Source organism: Centruroides sculpturatus, unplaced genomic scaffold, assembly GCF_000671375.1.
Source record: "Centruroides sculpturatus isolate CEXI.00-Female unplaced genomic scaffold, Cexi_2.0 scaffold135, whole genome shotgun sequence".
Taxonomy (NCBI): Eukaryota; Metazoa; Arthropoda; class Arachnida; order Scorpiones; family Buthidae; genus Centruroides; species Centruroides sculpturatus.
The window spans coordinates 53,506-75,363 of NW_019384343.1; the positions used below are offsets into that span (position 1 = coordinate 53,506).

The window sequence follows — 21,858 nt, forward strand, 5'->3', positions numbered from 1 at the left end:
ATACACAAGTATATATTATATAAAATAATGATATACTCGTGTATTATACGCTCCAACATCCTTCAAAAATTCACACGAAAAGATATAATTTAAATAATTATAAGATAAAATCTTATAGGAAACTTTCCCATATATTATCGTCTACTTAATGTACCAATTAATTACTTATTCTTAAACTTATCGACAGTATTTAAGTATCGTTTGTTATATAAGTCAGTAATATACTAGGCAATAGAACGAATAAGCTGGTGAGATATGTCACGATTTATATTAAAAATAATTAGGGTCCTATTTCTAAATAATCTTACCTGGTTTTGTATGGTACCCCATGTGAAAATCAATGATAAAAACTACAAATAAGTACCCAATGCACCACTAGAAAAGAGCACACATCCAGTGGTCAACAAAGTATCCTGTCTGATAAGTCCATCTAATTACGCCAATAATGTCTGGCGGGTGTCATCCCATTCCAAGGTTAAGGGGTGGGAGGGCACATACACACAACACTAAGTTCCGTATATTAACTGTAACGTAGAGTAGGAGAGAGAGGAGCGATCTTAAGGTGACTTTCTCTCGCACGTTTTTACTTTAAAAGGGAGAATTTTATCGTGTGCTTTTGTGTTCACATCACCAACCAAGTATGGCCGATACGAAGCAGCGCTCACGATTCCGTTAAAGGTTTTTCTCCATGTCCACATCATCTGGTAGTTGAGCGATAAAGAACTAAATGTCCGAATTAACTGTTTCCTTTTTATAAAGCAGCTGGCACGCGTACCACTAACACGCAACTTCTACTAGGGCCTTTATTAAAGGAAGACGAAAATATCGAATAGAAGGCATCATCTTTTATCAAACCGCATACGCCTCTTATCAAGTACAGTGCGAGGAATGGAAGGTATAGAAAAAAAAAATGATGGTACCACGAAGCGAGGGTGTCTAGAACTTACCTCCCTAACATCTGTTTCGCCTTTTGTTGTCAGAAACCACCTTCCCCTATGCTGAGGGGGGGTTCAGGGGATAGGTATACATAAAAAAAGCGGAGATTTCTGAAAGCAGGTGAACCCTGCCCTAGATATGTCGAGTTTTTAAAGCAGGTGGATACGTGTTACTAGTAGAGGACCTTTACACCTCAGTTTGTCAATACGACAAAAGGTTCAACCCATAACGTCGAGGCGCTAAACAAATTCACCTAAAACTAAGTTGATTTTGGCGTGGTTACGATCCCGCTCGGGTATGTCATGCCCCCATTAAACTTGTGAAAATAAAAAATAAAAAAAAATGTGCCATAATTAAACTTAACTAGAGAGGGGGAGAATCTATAGCTCGTGTTTCTTAGATAAAAATCACCCAAAAGGAAACTTCGAGGTCGAGTTTAAAGGTGGTAGAAAGTTAATTAGGAAACTGTTCTTTAGCTACTGTTATTAAGAATACGCGTGCAAACTATTGACCCTATGACCTAAGTTTCTTACACTACCGAAAACAACGTCCAACTAATCACTAAACATCCGGTACATCTAGATTATAAAATAGGTCAAAACATTGAATAACCACAATTATTTTCAGCATTTATACACTCGAATATCCGTAAAAATTAGAATTTTTTTAGTAGTGTAAACTCTGTACGGTAAAACACACTTATAGTAACCTAAAAAACACCCCCGAAGTACACAGTGATTAGTTAATTGTATTTACATTTTACATCCCTGAACAATGAGATATTCTATGAATTAATTATTCGACTTGAACCCTATTAAGATGTATTAAAGTAAGACTTTAACTGTTCATTTTTGTACATTTTTACTGTAACAATGTACTGTACAAGTTGCTTATAATTAAAGATAATTGAATGTAAATTGATAGGACTAACTTTCGCCGCTTACAATAGTTACAATTGATCAAAATTGACAATTAAATTAGTAATATAACTATGACCTATCGCCTTGACCATGCCATATATTCGTACGTTATGCTACATAGAATGGGGTGTAATTATAGTTTCAATAAAGAACACCCTTAAGTAGTAATTATAAGGGCCACGTGTACTGTACGTGGCACGTGCTTCCGCAGGGTACCATTTGGTACCCCCTTAACGGATATATGGATCCCTGATCAAAATTAGGAGTCAAAAAAATAACATAACAATTTCCGATTGAGTTTAATCAATCCTTTTTTAGCTAATTTGCATAATTTATGCAAAGTTATTTAGCGAATTTTCTGTTTAATTAATTTAATTTATATAAAATCGTATAGAAACATTGTCTTAGATGTTTTCCTGTTATGATGTTAACTAAAAAATTTATTTTTATATTATCTATGTTACCATTTCCTGTTAGAAACACTTTAGAAAATGATAAATATAGACGGTTGTTATGTTTTGTAACATAGAATATTCCATTTTAAACACTAGAAAATGCATTTTCTAGTGTTTAAAATGGAATATTCTATTTAAAATATACAAAAAAACTTTCACTTGTTAATGAAATTTTAACGAAATTCTCGACACAGTACAGCAATTCTCTCGCGAATCTTACGTATTCCCCCTCATAAATTACGAATTACGTTACATTTTAACTCGATTTTCCTTGAGAAAATGTATTTTTTCTGATGTTTAATTACGAATATTTTATACATAAAAGAAGGAAACATTAAATAAAAGTTATATGACACGATAAAAGGCATAATCTGCGTGACAAAACCGTGTCAAATCCTCTCAATATATATATACACACAGACACACATAAATTTATCAATTGTTTTCGTACGAAAACAAGACCCAAAAAAATTTATTTTATGTATCGAATTATTCAGAATTTTAATAATTGTTTTGTGTGTTTTAATGAAGCAAACTCAAAAAAAAATAAAATAAAATAAAAAAGAATTAAAAAACTATACTAATGTTGATAGCGATCTTGCTTTTGGCATATGGCCGAACTACCGTGGCGCCGTAGCGGAGAAAGAGAGAACTAATCACTGTCGCAATCACAGTACAACACGAGACAGGAAGTAAGACTTCTCATCCATGACGCAAATGTACTAACACACCCCTTCTTTTGTATCAGCCACCTGCATTGGGGGATTTTTATGATATTAAAACTGAAGAATAGTTTAGTTATAGAGGAACTTTCGTGCCAATTTTTATATTTTTAAATAAAAATTTATATTTTATTAACTTCCTGAATGTCAAGAATAACTTAACACTTATCCATTTACTTACTCAGAAATATTTTATTTTGTTTAGAGAATTTAGAACTCTTACATAAAAGTAATCATTGGAAAAACCAGGAGCGTGAGGGGTTTTCCATGAGATTTCCTCATTTCTCCCTTGTTTTGTAATATAATTAATGCTTTGGAACTCGATTAATGAGTAGAAATGATCAATTTTCCTAATAGTTAATGTAAAAATTTCGGTTTTTAGGATAAAAATAAGGTTTTTCCACCTCTATATCAATGTAAAATTAAGCGATTTTTTAAAGATCTTTGAAGCAAAAATGCTATGCAAATGTTTTCTTCCACAAAAAAATTTACTAATTTCGTCGAGTTTAACGTAAAAATTAAGGATTTGGGGTAAAAATAAATAGTTTTTTTTAAATCGAAATTACTATCCAAGCGTGTTTTTAATGTCCCTAAAACGAAAGATAATTATAAAATATATACATGTATGAGGTCTACAGATGATAAATTAGTAACTTTATATGTTAATTACTAGTTTAAAATCAACTATTTGTAACGAATTAGAATCGAAAGACACCATTTCTATTGTCCGTGGTCAGTGACCCTGGTTGCTCCCTTAGTGTATGTGTGTATATATATATAAAAAAAAGGTGTATTAAAAAATTACCAAGAACGTGTGGCTGCGCTTCAGGTAGTAATTCTGATTGCCAGATGTTCGACAAAAGTACTTGTCCATCTGGTAGCATGGTAAAAATTCTTTTTATGTTCCAGAAACTAGATTGTTTCTTGTTTTCACAACTGACTGACAGACACGACGTTCTTTTTTTTTTCAAGGACAGATTTCCATTCGAAAATGAATTTTTACATTCAAATTTTTTGGGTAATTTTACGGTTTATTAAGTGTTTATCTCTCTCTCTCTCTCTCTCTCTCTCTTCATACACACGTAACAGCGTAACGTATAAGTAGAAATCCCGTTTTGTAAAGGGGAGAAACCACTACCTACGTGTAAGAGTTAGTGGGACTTTTACTTTAGTGTTAATTCGGGAAAACACTATACTCGATGGGGGGTTGAAAGTGGTAAATTAAAGTGGAAAAAAAGGGTACAAATGTAGCTTTAAAACCCCCCCACGGAGAGAATTTTTTGTATCCTTAACTAAATCTGTGTAACTTGCAACAGATGGCATTCGCATGTAGCTGAAGAAAACCTTGATGGGAGTTTTTATGACTACCTAACAACATTCGGGTCACCACAGGTGACCAGTCACCACAAAGACCAGATTTTTATACGACCTTCCCGTCGAGATGATTCTAAATGCTGATTATAACTAAAGTAATGCCACAGTTAACTTAACACACAAGAAAAAGTGTGCAAGAACCCATTTTCGTCACTAAAATTTGGGGAACTTCCCTAAACTACACAGGAAAGGGCATGTCTGAATTTAAAAAAAAAAAAAAAAAGAATAGGGTATTTTTAGTGATCGAAATGAGGTCTTATTTCCCGACTCTCCTTCTTAAATAATTATAATTTTTATACATTTTTTTTTTGCAGCCAGGGACGGAAGAAATGCGACTTTCTAACAGATCCTAACCTGTTGCTATAACCGACACCAGATGGCGGGATGAGCCTAGTGTACCTTGAAGTGTACCTGATGTCAATCGGGAATTCTACTGATCCAGTACCTGACTCAATGCTAGAGAATTCGATAACAGTGTTTGAACTACGAATGTAGGCGTTGTGACGTAATCGTTCTTCACACAACATACAACAGAATACCTTTAGTAACGTGTTCTTGTATAGTCTTTCACCTGTGTACAGTTGGCATTAGTCACCGTTTTATCACTATTTTTATATGGAATTGTTTTTAGATAAAACGTTAAAAGGCTGATACGGTTATGATAAAATAGAGCTTTTATGAGGGGGATTTTGGTGAATAATAATAATAATAATAATCTTAAACAAATGTGTTATGTTAGTGTTTAAAGTGCGCTCGAAGCTGTAGGATTTAGTGTATAAAAGTGATGAGTACAGACAAGATACGTAAAGAAGAATCTCGTAGCCACACGCTACGAGGAAAGAAGTGGTAAAGAAATAAAATAAAAATAAAAAAAGGGGGGAGAGAAACACAGAGAGAGAGAGAGAGAGAGACAACGGCCAGGAAACAGGCTTCGAGGACCGGTCCGGAAAATGGGGTTTGACGTGAAAAACTTGGCCAGCTTTCCCAGGGCGTCGTAGTCACCAGAGAGTAAGAGGTAGCAAGTAGTATAGCGTAGTATGGTGATTATGAATGGGAAGAAACCGTGAATGAAACCAGTTTTTCATTCGCCTTACTACACAACCTGTCCTGCCTCGGGCATACGATGGATTTTATGAATGAACCGAGGTCACTATGTGACGTCATCGCCAGCGCAAATTCACTACAGATCGTGGGAATAGTTGATCTCAAGGGCAAGCCACGTAGAGGCCCCCAACGGGCACGACATGTTGACTCCGACATTTGTAACTAGAGAAGTTAAACGAAGTCCTTGATTATTGTCGATTTTTCTGTTTTATTTCTTGATTATCTTAAAGTTAATCACTTAAAATTCATGTTAAAAAAATATATAACTTTTAATCGTTCTTAGAATTTTAACACTAAATATTCTCTCTACCAATGTCTAATGTGTGTGTGTGTGTGTTTTTTTTTGATAGCTTCTGGCATAAAGCCAACTCTATGCTTATTAACTCATTCCATAATATACAGCTGGAAGAGGAGTCGGTAGTGTTTATAAATGGTCTTTTATTTACACAATCCTTCATACTAGCAAAAATTTAGATTCCGAAATGGAAACTTGGCAATTTACACCGACGAATTACTAACTGGCGTATCTATAGACGGTTGTTATGTTTTGTAACATAGAATATTCCATTTTAAACACTAGAAAATGCATTTTCTAGTGTTTAAAATGGAATATTCTATTTAAAATATACAAAAAAACTTTCACTTGTTAATGAAATTTTAACGAAATTCTCGACACAGTACAGCAATTCTCTCGCGAATCTTACGTATTCCCCCTCATAAATTACGAATTACGTTACATTTTAACTCGATTTTCCTTGAGAAAATGTATTTTTTCTGATGTTTAATTACGAATATTTTATACATAAAAGAAGGAAACATTAAATAAAAGTTATATGACACGATAAAAGGCATAATCTGCGTGACAAAACCGTGTCAAATCCTCTCAATATATATATACACACACACACACATAAATTTATCAATTGTTTTCGTACGAAAACAAGACCCAAAAAAATTTATTTTATGTATCGAATTATTCAGAATTTTAATAATTGTTTTGTGTGTTTTAATGAAGCAAACTCAAAAAAAAATAAAATAANTGCAAAAATTATAAAGTTGTAGAGTTACGAGGGGTTTAAAATTTACGTAATTTCGTTAGAAAATTTGGAGTTTTGTGTGTTATAAACATTAATATATCATAGAAAAAAAAAGGGGTGACGATGACCTAAACAGTTTTATAAAGTGATTCAAAGTGTAACTATTCTTTATAATGACCGAAGCAATGAGTCAGCTAGTCTATGATGCTGCTACAGCAACTGTAACACCGCAGGACACTATCTAGAATAAGAATTACACCTCCAAAACTCAGACAACCACAGCGGGTGACGTTCAAAAATAATTTTCTCTACCGAGAATTTTACACTTTTATAGTTTAGATAATTAACAGAACTCTTACCTTTTATATACACTAAGATGAAGCAACATGAAGCACTTTAGGTATAAAAAAAAACAATACAATATATACATATAACAATTAAAAAATTATAAACTCTAAGTAGAGAATCGATTCTGTTACAGATATAGATTCGGAATTATGTACTACATATCTATATCTGTAGCTTGAAGGTTGACATATACGTGTATGTATCCTCCCTCTTTACGATTGCACATGACTCTGAACACAGTTTTTGTAAATCCTAAGCCAATTGCACAAGTAAAACACTCGTCCTAATAATAAGTTTCTCCATAAACGAAGCCGCCATTGTCTACTGTCTACGAATGGCAGTTGCATGTACTAAAACTTCCACCAACTCAGTACGATTGCAACGAGACAGTTGACAGACTTTGCGTGCACCAGCTGGGCAAACACGACGTCGGCCACTAAACTACAGAGCGTGTGGCACACATAGTTACTAAAATTCTAATTTAAATTGTAACGTCGAGTCTTTAAAAAAAATTTAAAAAGTTATACACACAAAAACATACAAACCACCCCCCTTACAGACACACTAACAGTGTTACATATCTACAGACAAATCTCTCGTATAATTTATTGTAAAACACACAAAAAAAATTAATAACAATAAAAGGGGGTGAATGTAAACGATGTAAATTCGAAACGAGGAGTGCCCAATTACGTAGCAAATCTTATATAGAAGCAATCACTACTATAGAACACAGCTAGTCGAGTTTGTAATTTATAGAATACTGTTATTAGCAAACAAACATAAAACAGCACGTTGCCTGAAAGCTGAATCAGCAAACCGCAATGTACCAGTGAGACACAGTACTGAGAAATAGCTTGCTATTATTATGTACATACGTGCATAAAGAGTTCGAAAACTCGAAGATAAATGTAGATATTATTTTAAAATATTCCTAGAATAATATAATTTTATATTAATTTTTATACAGTGTATATGTTATTCTATAGAAGGGAATATTTTTCTAAGAAACAATACAAGATTGCTATGTATTTTATTTTTTTTTTTTTTTACGAATTTCTATAATGTTGGATAAACATCCTATATAAATAGTTGTAATGACGCATACTGTTTACGATACGAAAACAATAAAATTTTATATCTAGGGTGTTGTCCATTATTAACATATTTTTCTAGTAATAAATGAAATTTAAAATATTTAATATTTATAGTTTAGGTAATAAATTTTACTATATATTTTTCGTATATTATAACTTACTATACTTAAAATAATAAATGATTTTACATACGAAACAATCCTTATTCTGTATCATATGTCTAATTTTTTCGTTAATGCTCCAGGGTGTATTTTATGTGAGGCTCTCTTTAGGAAGAAGCCATCCCTTCTTGTCTAACATTAGCTTTATTGATGAGCTTCTATACTTATAAGAATACGAGTCATATGAAAACAAAGCCTTAAAAAATAATCTATTCTAATTTTGAAGCAGTCAAAATAAAGAATTTATATGTGAAGAGTAATGTCATTGACCGAAATTTCATAATAAGCAATGATGCTGATGTTTCTTCTTATTGTTCTGTGTGTAGGCCTTTAGAAATTAAACAATGAAAACATTTTGCAATTCAATTACAGTTCGTTTCACCTAATTATCACTTTTAAAAATAAAATTCTTAAAATTTAACTATAATAAAAAAAAAATTAATTAATTTAATATTATTCTCTCATACTTTCGTATGATATTTATTCACATTTCACATTCGCGTATAAATCAGTGCAATGTCATTCCTGACTATTATTATTCCCGTTGAGTGCGTCTCTCTTGTAAATGGATGAACAACATCCTTGTTAAGCGTTCTCTTTTCTAGTTAGTAGGCCTAATTACATGATTACCAATCTCGTACCATGTTACCCAACATGGCTGCAGGATGAGAACTAAACTTTTTTTATTTTTTAATTTAATGGAATTAACAATGAGTTTAACTTCTTATTCTAAAAGAATATTTTATATAGATTAAATCGATTAATCTTATAAAATAATTCTATTTTTATTTTTCTATTATATATGTTAGTTTTAACTAAGCGATATCTTATTAGCATATTGTTTGTATAGAAAAATATTTTTAAAAAATACTTCTTTGCTTAAAATTAATGTTAAGCAATAAATGTTTTTAAATGAAATTTTTTTACGTAATTATTTTTAAATTAAGAAAAAAAAATGAAATTTTTTTTCTGTATTGCTGGAAAGTTAAATAACTTTCCAGCAATAATTATAATTGCATTGCTAGAAAGTTAGATGATTATTATTGTATTTCTGGAAAGTTTAACAATCAATTAAAAACTGATTATTTTTAAAAATAAAATCAATTTCATATTTCAAAAAAATAAAATAAAAACAAATCGCTTTCACTTTGATTATTGAGTTAAATAATCAGTACCATATTGTTAAACAATTAATCAATAAATTACATTTAAATAAATCAATTTTCAACTATATAAACACGGATTTAAATGCATAAATGAACTAGTTAACGGCAGTTAGTGTTAATATTTAAAATTAAAATGTATTATACATAATTATGAATAGTCGCATTATTATGAATGTATATTAATGTTCATAAGCAGCAGTTAGATTTATAACCACTATAATTTTTCTTATAGGGAAAAAAATATATTAAAGTGTCAAAGTCATGACTTACCTTGCGAAAACAATATATAAAGGAGCATGGTTTATTATTAAATAAGAGAAGTTTAAGGTAGAATTATGCATTAGAAACATATTCGAAGTGTACATTATTTCAACGATACATTTACTTTAAAGACATTTTTTTAATTTAGATGAACTTCCTAACAAAGAACTTGTGCAATAAACATGGAGAGAATGGCACAATCAAATAGTTTTGAAACCTTGAGTTGATAACTGTTAGGAGAGAACCTGTTTCTAGTTTTATAAGTGGACAAATGATACACGCGAGATAGAAAAATAGAAATAAATAATTTAAAATTCAATTTTTTTTCTACAAATATCAATTCTTAACAAAGTAAAAGAACAATAATAATAATAAGTTTTTCAAATAAATTATAAATTGTTACAAAATTAATCATACTTAAAAGTCATTCTAAACTATGATATTACTACTTTAAAAATTAATGATATTCCTATATAATTATAGTAATTAAACTATTTATTTTAATATGTTTTTTAAGAGATAATTATGAATAAATTTAACCTATAGAGGAAATATATATTATTCTTATTTTTTTTTTTAAACTACAATCGTAAATTCATTCATTCATATTCAATTCACTACAGCTTACTAAATATTTGTACACACTTATCAATGTTTTTAATCACAATATTAATATTATATTCTAATTACTGCATAGTTAATTTTAACAATCGAGTAGTATAAGGACAGCTACTTTTTCTATATTAAAAAGGGCTATCTACACTTATTCAGGGTCGAAATTTAAGTGAGTTAATTGTTTCTCTACATAGAAAATTACGTACGTAAATACTAGAAGATTATTATTAAATTGTTTCGAAATAATTGGATTCGAAGCTGTTAACAATTCGAATAAAAATATATAGTTATGTCGCACACATGTTTTCAAAGTAAACATTGACTCACCAATCATCTCCTGCTAGGATACATCTGGATCAGAATTCGATTCGGAAATTGCACTTTCAAAAAATGTTAAAAACTTCAACAAAATATTTCTTAAATAATTAAAACTTTTTGTAAAAGAAAAATTAATAAAATATAAACGTTTATATACATAGATATAATTCTAAAACAAAAAGACAGGCGAAGTTACATATGCATAATTATAAATGAAACTGTAGCTGTTGACTAGTCGTACAAAATATTTATACATATATAATACACACGTGTAGTAAGAAAGAAAATATATATAACATATGTATACAAAATTGCACTATTATGCTAGGAGCATCACAACATTACTAGACTTTGAGGTCATCATGCCAACCTATATAAGCATCACGCTATGGGTGTACATTATATTCAAATTAGTTCTCGCAATGCCCTTAGGCCACGCCAGGGTGCGTCGATATGCCCTGGGTACGAGGCTAGTCCTTATCTCTCTACTGCAGGTTTCACAAAACGGAAGGAAATAGAGGTCGCGCCAGATCTAACAGTTAGTGTATGAGAGTTAATGCTGAGTCAGTAGAAGTTTGACGTGTCATCACCCCTCACTCGAAAATGATGTTTGGGGGAATATTTCTAGATACACTGACCGCTAACATATATCAACTTCTGACACTTTCGAGATAGGGTAACACCACTAATTCCTGTTGTTTTGGTGTTTGTGGTGTGTCCTTAACTGATAACCATACTTTCACACACAAACACACACTAATTAGTTTCTATTATTTTTGTTTATAACTTAATCTTAGATAAAGTGGAATTTAAAGTTTTATACAGTACACTTTATATATATATACATATACATTTTTCTCGATTTATACGATGTGAAAATCGATTTGGGTTTTTTAAATATGCCGAGAAATGTCAATTTTCTGCTTTGTGATCATCCTCTAAAGGGGGATATGTTACAGCTGTCGAACTTTATACATAACGATGGGGTGGAATATCAATAGCTACAAAAAAGGTACAACGATTCCCACAGTATTCTCTACACGCTGAACACATTGGGCACCTGCTACACATCATGCTTGGTTGCTTATTAGTAGCGGAATTAATGGTTTTTCACATAGAAAAAATGTGATTTTTCTCGCATTACATGTTAACTGATCTGTTGTTTTTCTTTAATTATTCAAATTCCTAATTGATACGGATAGAGGAGGAAACATTGGTTTTATGTTAATCAATAGTCAGACACAGAGGAAGGAAGGGTTTGATCTAAAGAAGAGCCTGCATTCGTTACATATAAATGTGTGTGTTTAAGGATGTTGTATTTGATAGCTAATCGTTATGTTAGATGGGAAATTTCATCTGGGAAATCCTGTATTGGTTATAATTATATTTAAATCTTATTAGATTATCTAGTGTATGTCTATGAATGGCACGATATGCAGCATAGAGTCTATGTGATTTTTTTTTCGTTTTAACAACCCCTCGAATAATGAACTGTTGAGAATGATTGTATCATTGGCTTTTAGCATAAATTGAACATGTGCCAATAATAATAAATACTTATTTGAGCACTCCTTAAAGAAAAACTAAGGAAAATATTCAAAAAATTTGGCTTCACTTACTAGTAACCTATAGAGATTTGGCAATGCTATAAATGATTAATATGTAATTATTAATTACGAAAACGTATTAAAACATTATAAATTTAACATTATAAGATAATTTATATTATAAATATCGATATAATTAACTAATTTTTAAATAAATAGATCTTAAAACCTCGACTCAAAACAATAATTTCCATACTAGAAAATAATAGATAATTAAAAATAGGCCTATATATTTTAAAAATTAATTAAAAAAATCGATAAAATTTATGTTAAGCATTTAAATGAATAAATAAATCTACATACTTAATAAGAAATCTTCAACTTTCCATAGCTGTTAGCACGAAAAAAAAAACCTGATAATTTGGGCCTAAATTTTTTTGTGTTTATTCTACAAAAGCCTGTTGTTTTGATAGAAATCCATTCAAATTTAATACAAGATTTATTAGAATGCAGCATAAATAACAACTAACTTATCATTGGTAGAAACGACGCTAAACTCCATCCTCAGTTACGTCAACGTTGTTTTATACGTAACAAGCGTAACTTAACCATTCTAGAAGCATAAATAATTAAAATTTAAAATATACAGATTATAAAAATGTCAAAATTATTTTAAAAAAAAATATTTTATTTCCATCTTCCAAAAATATTTTTTAAGAGGTAACAGTAATTTTAGTAACAGTAATAAAAGTCTCTTATATAACCTATACCATAAATTAAATACTGTGTATAATTAGAGTATGTTACGTACTAATTTTAATATAAAAACGAGAAAAATTTCAATATAGACTTTAAAAAAATAATAATAAAAATAGAAGATCACATCACATGTATATAATAGTTTCCTATTGTGGCATAGAGTATGTTTCATAATTACGTCTTCACTCTCGATCCTAATGTAACCTTCCTCTATAGCAATTAAGATGTCGATTTTTCTTTTGTTTGCCACTTCTAAATGTGGCCTACTTTCATTGTGCTCGGAAGAACCCCTACTCTAGTGGCTAGGCGAGGTCGTCAGGGTCCTACATCAATGACTACAATCGGAATTGTTTGCTTTATGAACAAATTAACCCTAATTGTAGTTAGTTAAGGCGACAATGAAGGACGTATTATTCACAACATAGGATCGTTTAATTTACATCGCAATTAAAAAAATAAATAAAGAAGAAAAAAAAACTAATAAATTTCGTAGAATACGTAACACACGTTGCACGCTCTTTATGTACAGTACAATACAGAAGTTCGTGATGATGATGATGATAGAAGTTTACGAATTAAAAACCTCTGATATTCCCCACATAATTATCGACTCCTGACACTTTCTAGCTCTTATAATTATGAGAAAAATACACTATTTTAGCCGCAGGCTGCTTTTGTCGTCTTTAGTGCAGGTGGAGTGACTAGGGAATAGAAAATGAGGTACATGAACTCGTTGGAACAACAGGTGCTGTGCTGTAGAGTGTAGACTGTCAACAACCAGTCCAGTCTTTAAATAGTGAATGTCAAAATTCATATATACATATACACATACACACATCCATACACACANGAACCATTATCAGATCATTAATTATTTATTAAATTATTACTATTTTTTCTTCTCTCCTCTAATTATAACTTAGATGATATTGTTTATCGGGTCGTACGATTTAAAAACTAGTGCAGTGACTTGACTTATACACCTGTGATGGTAATTGTCTACATAGGATTTTCTGTATTAAAAATTCTATTTTTACGTGTTTAGTTTTTTTAATTATAATCTTAAGATTTATTTCTTGTCAGTAAGTTCTCATAAAACTAAGGCAATAATAAAACTAGTCTTTATCTTAATGATGTAGAAAAGGAGAAAGACGTTCGTGTGTATTATAGAATTATCGATGTATATCATCATAAATTGCAAATATAATCATATATATATATATTTTTTTTTTATCGTTTCAATAAGATGTAAGGTAATTTAACATCCATTTATCATTTAATTCGATTAATAAATAAAAATCCACTTTAATGATATTCTTCTATACGTTTTATTCTTCTGTTTGGGTCATAAAAAAGGATGAATGTCTGGACCCATAAAGATTTTTGAAAGATTTATAAATTTAACTGTCACTCCTCTTAGTTACTGTTAAGCTATTGTATGTCTACATTTTGTTTTCTAATAGACAACACTCCTTTGTATCAGTGAAAGGAGATAAGCTTGTCTGCGGCAAGAACAAAGCATTAAAAAAAGCAACTAAGAGTAAAATAGAGGGATATAGTATCCATTCTATTGAAAATTAGCACTTGAAAGAAGAAAAGACTATTTTGAAATATACCAGTTAAACTGTGAGATACAAATAAGGAAAAATCAGACAAGTTAAAATACGTGATCTACCACGCGCCCCCGTGTACAAGGTGTGGAGAATGTTTTAAACTTACGCACCCCGATTAACCCGTGTCGAGTATACTAATAAAAGGTAAGAGACCGATTAGGTATGCCATAAAATCGCGTAAATAGATATGCCTACATCAAAACAAGTGAGAAGCTGTGGTTATTGAGAGAGACGATTGTGAAATAACTTTCACGGGTGACTTGAGAAAGAATTCCAAAGAAGGAAGCTCTTTTCGCAGTAATGAGAGGTCTTGTCACTCACACCTGCATAAATCAGTTTAGTTCAATCGAATCTATATAATTATTATTAAATTTTTATTTTAAAAAAATAACCCTTTAAATTTCTTTGTTTGCTTTCCAGCAATAACAAGTTCGTTAAATTTGAATTTAAATATTTAAAAAAAGAAAAAACTGTAAATTTCAATAATACGTTAAGCGATCATTTTTAACGAATGAAAATGAAAGAGAAAAAAAATTATATTGTTACGTTTTTAACAATGAAATAAAAAAAATAAAGAAGAAATGGATTCTATGTAAATTACAATTTATGTTTACGGTTAATCTAATTAAAACGGAAATCAATAAAAGAAACCCATAACCACATCCGTTCGAGGTTTTGCATTAAAAAATAACGAATAGACATTCAAGTATAGTCGTGTAAACCAAGTTAATTCTCGTCCCATTTGTTGGTGCCTCTAACGCCCATTTCCCAGTTCTCTGCACCATCGACCAACTGTACCCAAGCTGGCAGCTGACTAGGGATATGATGGTTGTCGTGTAACCTAGGAACCCAGACACACAGCAAAGCTATGAGAGGAGTGGGGAGAGATAACATCCCGCCTACGCCACTTATCTCTGTATAACAATGGACGCCCAAATATACCACTACTCTACTGACCCAAGGACGCAGTAATTACAACTCGCTTAAATCCCAGTCAACAGCACGACCAATGATGTTTGAAAAGATTATCTTTTCGTGTATAATTAAATTTATTTTTCGTGATAAATAAGATATATTTTAATACCTTAGACTTTCTTGTGTTGTGGTCTCTTTCTCTTGTGTGTATATGTGTTTTTTTTTCCCTTCTTCTTCTATGTTTTTCTTTTGTTCAATGGGCATAATGTCAGTATGATGTCAAACAAAAGAAAGCAGTTAATTCTAAAATGTTGAACTTAGAGGTTTGTTGGGTGGGATGAAAACACTTTTAGAGTTATGGGTGGAAACACGTTCATTTAACACCCACACCTGAATCACTTCATTCCTTGTCACGTCTAGGGTAAGTTAAGTAAGAAATATCTTTTATTGCCTACTATACATTAGTTCGGGGATATAATTCTTCCCCAAAAATCACCTAACATCACTTGTTACGCTTGTTACCGTTAAATTAAGTCCGAGAATTCAGCTCTAAAGGCACCATTTTCATTAATTTCTAGTCCCTTTCAAAATGGGGGAGGGAGGGAGAAGTCGAATTTTCTGACTTTTTACACACCAAGCTTTGACAGGATGATACTTTAGGTCACATGACAGATGACTGCCGAATGCGCCATCTATTGGCACGCTACACAACCAAGCTATGTACCCCGTTTTGACGATGTATGAATGAATGGTAATGCGATATGTGCAGGTTTAGAGGGTCGACTTTTTTTTTTTTTTCCTTCTCTCTCTACCCCGTTTCTTCAAGCGTATCCGATTTTTAAAGCTAACACTCTCACTCCCTTCTCTATATAGAATATGTATAATCCCCAATAGTAAAGTTAAAAACGTGAAAATGAATTATTATACCCCTCTTGCACTTGTTAGGACGGAACTAAATTGTGAGGGGGAAAAAGAAAGTGAATTTTAAACTTACTTCGGATCATTTATAAAATATTTTACTTCATAAAATATGCTAATATTTACTAAAAATTATTGATAAAAAAAATTCCAAGGTGGTGTTGGAATTAAATAAAATTTATTAGTGTGAATGAAATGATATTAGTAATAAGTGATTGCAATGTCATAGCAAAGGAACAATTTTCTATAGATCAGTAGTACAATTTAAAGCAACCCTTAGGACCTTGTAGGACTTCCTTTTACCTAGACACATACAGCAATAAAGTTGAATATGAAAGCATACAGTCACCATGTGCTATCCTGCTACAGATACTGCAGCTGCCACTTCAGATCCCTTACATTCATAAATGGCCAAAGCGGGTATCCCATCTTATTCTATAAATACTCAATGGGTGACAAATTTTGAAACCAGGAAGGCCAACAAAGTTTGGTAAAGTAACAAAAACATTACTGGGAAATGCTAATTGTGTGGTCAGGCATTATCTTGCTGAAAAATGACTGCTTACAGTTCTGTTATGAAAGGCAACACATGAAGATACAGGATTTCCTGAACATATCATTGTGTTGTTTATGTTCTTTACACCACTATTATAGGTGACTTACTGTCATACAAAATGGTTTCCCATTATATCCATTACAGCTTTTTAACTTTAAAATATTATTGTTTAATTTCTAGAAATAATTTTATAATTACTAATTATAAAATTAATAATTATAATAAGCCTTATAAATTAAAGTTTTGTATCTAGAAACAAAATCTTTAAAGCAGAGAAATGTAATATATCTAAAAATATATTTAATTTGATGTACTGTACCTTTGCATCATTTGACCTTCATTACAATGTGCTGATGATGTGATTTTCTATCATCTTAATATTAATTTTCTGCATGAACATTTTTGCATGTTGTTTATTACTATCTAAAAGAGTGAGAAACATCTTTAAGATTATATTTTATTGCTTGTTTTCTTAGTTTCCCAGAAAAATATTTAATTATAGTAGTATTTCATTAATTGTCCACAGGTTATTTGACTCAATTTTGCATCATCATATATAATTCTGTGAAGATTGCTCAAAATTAAAAATTTTTTATTCTTAATCTATGTAAAATAGTGACATATTTTATGAAAAACAAATCAGTTTACATAGTACAATTTTGCCTTATGATGAATGGTAGTGAACATACTAAATTTGTCAATATGTAACATAGTTGAATATATTAAGATCAAATGATAGTTTAAACAATAAATAAAGAGAAAAATAATAAAAAATGAAATAACTNATTAATTATATATCGTATAATATAATTTATATATAGATAGAGAGAGAGAGAAAATATATATTCGCATTACAGTTGTATAAATGAATAATTTACAGACAATGTTTCAATTGTATAACTGGAAAAATTTATGTAAAATAAATAACAACAACAAATTGATGGTTGAAAGATTATTCTATACAGTCGACTTTAAGTGTATAACAGTTATAATCAAGAATAACTTTTAGTTAATGCCGGATGTATGTAGTTTCCCTACAGTCCGGTCAAACAGGTACAGTAACTAGTGCTCTTCTTTTTCAATTGCCAACATCTTAGAGTATTCACATTTGACATTGACATCGTAATGAACAAAAAACTAAGCACTATATATAGTATTTTATATACATACACACACACACACATACACACATATATATATGAATATAGAATAGAATTACAAAGCCTTAGGTTAGATCAGTACATAAGATAATGATGAAGGAGTAGAGAGGGAGAGAGAGAGAGAAGAACGAAAGAAGAATAAAAATAAAAAGTAAACAGGACATTAACTCACTTTACTTCCATCATTATTTTATTTTATTTTTTTATTTTTTGTCGTTTAGTTACTTTCATTTACTATAGAAAAGACCAATCACAACTTCTCGATACGTTAATTAAAGAAAATAACAAAAGTAATTGCCATCACTTGCGTAATGTATTTTTATGGAGCGCTTAAAATACTTTTAATATCATTTTATCTGGTGAATTATTAGAATTATAATTTAATTCTAATTATTTTATTATGATGATATATTTATAACTTTAATTATAATTAATTTAATAAGGGAAGAGCGAGAGAGAGATGTTGATGCAGCTCTAAGAGTGAAGATATAAAAAAATATATATATAGTTTTAAATAATTTAATTTCATTTTAAAATTTAAACAAACACTTGACCTTTAAATATAGATTATCTCGCCGGATATTCAGTTCCGTAAAATTCATTCTCACACCTCTAACATCCTTTAAAATTTGTATATGTTGTGTAATCATTGTTATCATTTGATCAATCGATGCTAATGAAAAACCAAATTTAGTAAGTAATGTTTATTTTTATATCTTGATATTAATCATCAATTTTATGTAGAAATATTTAATGGTTTTTTCTTAAAGTATTCAATAATTTCAGCGGTATAGAGGTTACCATAAACCTCTGTTTATCTTTAAAAATGCACCCCTTTACCTTCTAAACCACCAACTTTACCCCTAATTTTATAGATAACTAGTGTAGTTATAACCCCTCTAAACTGTTTTTTCTTCTAAAAATTATTCAAGTTTTTTACTACAGAATCCTTATAAAATTAATTAAAAAGATATTCTCAGTTTAAGTCTATTAGTATATCATTATGGAAAATTATTAATATAATTTATAAATTTTATCGACTTACGTATAGTTAAATATAATGTAGAATAAGAGAGATAATACGTTATAATTTTATTAACAGCAAAACAATCACGCGAATATGCAAATTAGCTAACAATAGACGTATATACAATAATAGAAAATGCATAAATGTATTTAGGCCAATTTTAGTATATTTTAGAAAATTAATAAGCTAGAAAATTTAAATAAAAATTGAGTTATAATGATAACATATGTATAGAAAAGTATCTAAACAATAGTCAGTTACTATAACACAAGCCTTAATGATTTTAAATGAGGGTGAACCATTCGAAATCATAGTTTTTCTCTTACATATATTTGACTCCACCTATCATTTTATATTACTTTAATTCTACTAGAAACTAGTCGTGCAGTAAAATTTCATAATATTCTCTTTCTGTCCATCGAAAGTAATGAACCCTCCTTTCTAACCTCAATACAACTCAAGGGTGGAAAGTTTCCTAATTACAGTGATGGATTGTTCCCTCAACAATAATTGATATTAATGATGAACAGTCTTTTGAAAAACATTCGACCAATGACGTCAAGAAATTTCATTTATATATTGTTTAATTGTCTACGTATACGAGACTATACAACAACAACAACAACAACAACATTAAATTGTGTAAGAAAATTAAAGAATTTGATAATATATATACTTTTTTTTATATATAAAAGTGATTAAAATTCGGGTTCGTGTTGCTAACTTCACCTTCGACATGATTGATATGCCAAAAGTGTCTTGTGTAGGGTGGGGATGTTAAAGATCATTCTTTCACTGTTATGTTTATTACATCCACCCATACCATTACACCTGTTTTGTATTAAATTTTTTGGAAAAATAAACTTATTTTTTTTACTAAAATATTATCTCGTAATCGAGCATAAGACTTTAATAAAAAGTGTAATAAATGAAGCAAAGATTTGTGTAATCTAGTCCCTGACTATACGAAGGAAGTTCAATGTCCGTAACTTATACAAAATTTCAGGAAATTGTGTTTTGTCATAATGGATTTTCAAAGAGCTATCTGTTGATTTAAACTGATAAAAAATTCTTTTTATTTGAAATCAAGATTTGTAATTTATAGGACCATTTTAAGGGATGATCCTGTTTGTTAATAGGAAAAACAATCCTAAAAAATTAACTCGGAAGCTCAAAATTTTCAGAAAAATTCAAATAATTAACGAAAATTTTTATCCTTATTTCATACTTTCTCATTGTTATCAAAGGGGAGAGTCAAAAATCAACGAAAATTTTATCCTTATTTTTTTTTTTTTTCGTGATTATCAAAGGGGGATTTTAGGGTTTGACCTTATTTAAACCATTAAAAAAGGTATTTCTTTAGATTTCCAAGAAAATTTAGAGCAAAGATTTATTATTTTCATTATATATTTAATCTTTAAAAATCCAGTTATATTCGAAATTATTTAAATAAAAACAGGATTCTTAAGATTTCCATAAAGATAAAACATCGTAAAATTTATCGAAGATACGAGAAAATATTAAAAATTTATACTCATAAAACAGTATTTATATTATTTTTAAAAAGAGATTCCTTATCGAATACATTTAATTTAATTTTTAATTATTGATTTTTCAAACTATAAATACATATTTCTTAAACATAAAGATAATTCTCTGGTGTGTAATTTGATAAAATAACCAACGCCCACGTAAACAATAAAGACAAAGAAAAGTAGAAGAAAGGATAGTCCAGTAAGGGGTATTTATAGTTCGCTATAAAAACAAAGTCTCGGATGCAACGTGTGTGACTTTACTTCATTCACAGGCCTGCAACGTTCGAGTATCGAGTTACATAGAGCATGCTCAATGGCTCTCTTAACACCCTGTCGATCCGATACAATCTGAAGGAAAGTTTTTTCTTCCCCCTCCTCGTCTCTCTCTCTCTATTTGCTGTTACACCACTCCATACCATGACAGAAATCAGATGCTTGCACATGGCGTGATCTAGCTTTGCTGAGTGAAATGTACCCTCTTGCTGCTATAGTCGAAGATTTAAACCTTAAATATTGATGTTTTCGACAATATAAAGACTAATTTTATATAGGAAATGTGAATAGAAAGCTTCTAAATTATTTTTTTATGTAAAAAAAAAGTTATTTATCTAATTAATTTTATAAAGATTCATTGGAAGAATCGCTTTAGTAATGTTAGGAAATTCTTTAAAAATTAATTTCAAGCCCTACTCGTCACGAATAAATGATTTCTAACTAAAGAACATACAATTATTTTCGTGAAGAGTAAAAAAAAAATTCGTTCGGGTTATTTCGTGGCTGCCACAACACTAAATAAATTGGCTGTTTTGGATCCAAGTTAGAGTCATGTGCGTGTGTAAGCAAGTTATATATTTAACACACGATCTCACACGGGATTTAAGTTTCTAAAACTAAAGATATTCTTGAAATAAAGTCAAAAATACTCACCCAAAGAACTCTCTTCCGATAGATCACTCATTGATGGAACTTTTTGCATGGAACCCAAAGATCTGGAAGGAGCCACTGGAACACAAGAATCATCGTTGCCAATTTTCTCCCTCTTAATTGTGTCCAGAGGTATCATTCTTCCTGGTTCTTGATCTTGATTTGTATAGTCCATCTCAAATTTAATCTGAAACGATGTACTTCGATGATCATCATCTTTAATAATTCACCATCATAACATTTTTTTTTTATTTAAAAAGAAAGAAATTAAATTTCATAATCTTAAAAATTTTCAAGGTATTTGAAGTGTTTAGTTTAGTGAGCAATAACTTTTGTTCTCGTCTATCTACACGAGCCGCTACCTCTTTTACAACATTGTTCGTCCACTTA

At 30.2% G+C, this 21,858-nt stretch overlaps 1 protein-coding gene across 8 annotated transcripts in view; it reads right to left on the reverse strand.

The window, feature by feature from the left end:
* Positions 1 to 21,858, reverse strand: part of LOC111634780 (ETS-like protein pointed) — a 44,425-nt gene that overhangs the window by 13,359 nt on the left and 9,208 nt on the right. For 4 of the 8 annotated variants that reach the window (XM_023379632.1, XM_023379625.1, XM_023379620.1 and 1 more), the window contains one exon: positions 21,472 to 21,655. The exons of 1 other annotated variant lie outside the window; for it this stretch is intronic. In XM_023379632.1, coding sequence (XP_023235400.1) covers positions 21,472 to 21,655 — 184 coding nt within the window. Of the gene's footprint in view, positions 1 to 308; positions 1,525 to 10,523; positions 12,096 to 12,424; positions 12,657 to 21,471; positions 21,656 to 21,858 lie in introns of those variants that run through there. 3 more of the 8 variants (XM_023379657.1, XM_023379650.1, XM_023379644.1) reach the window with 3 other exon arrangements.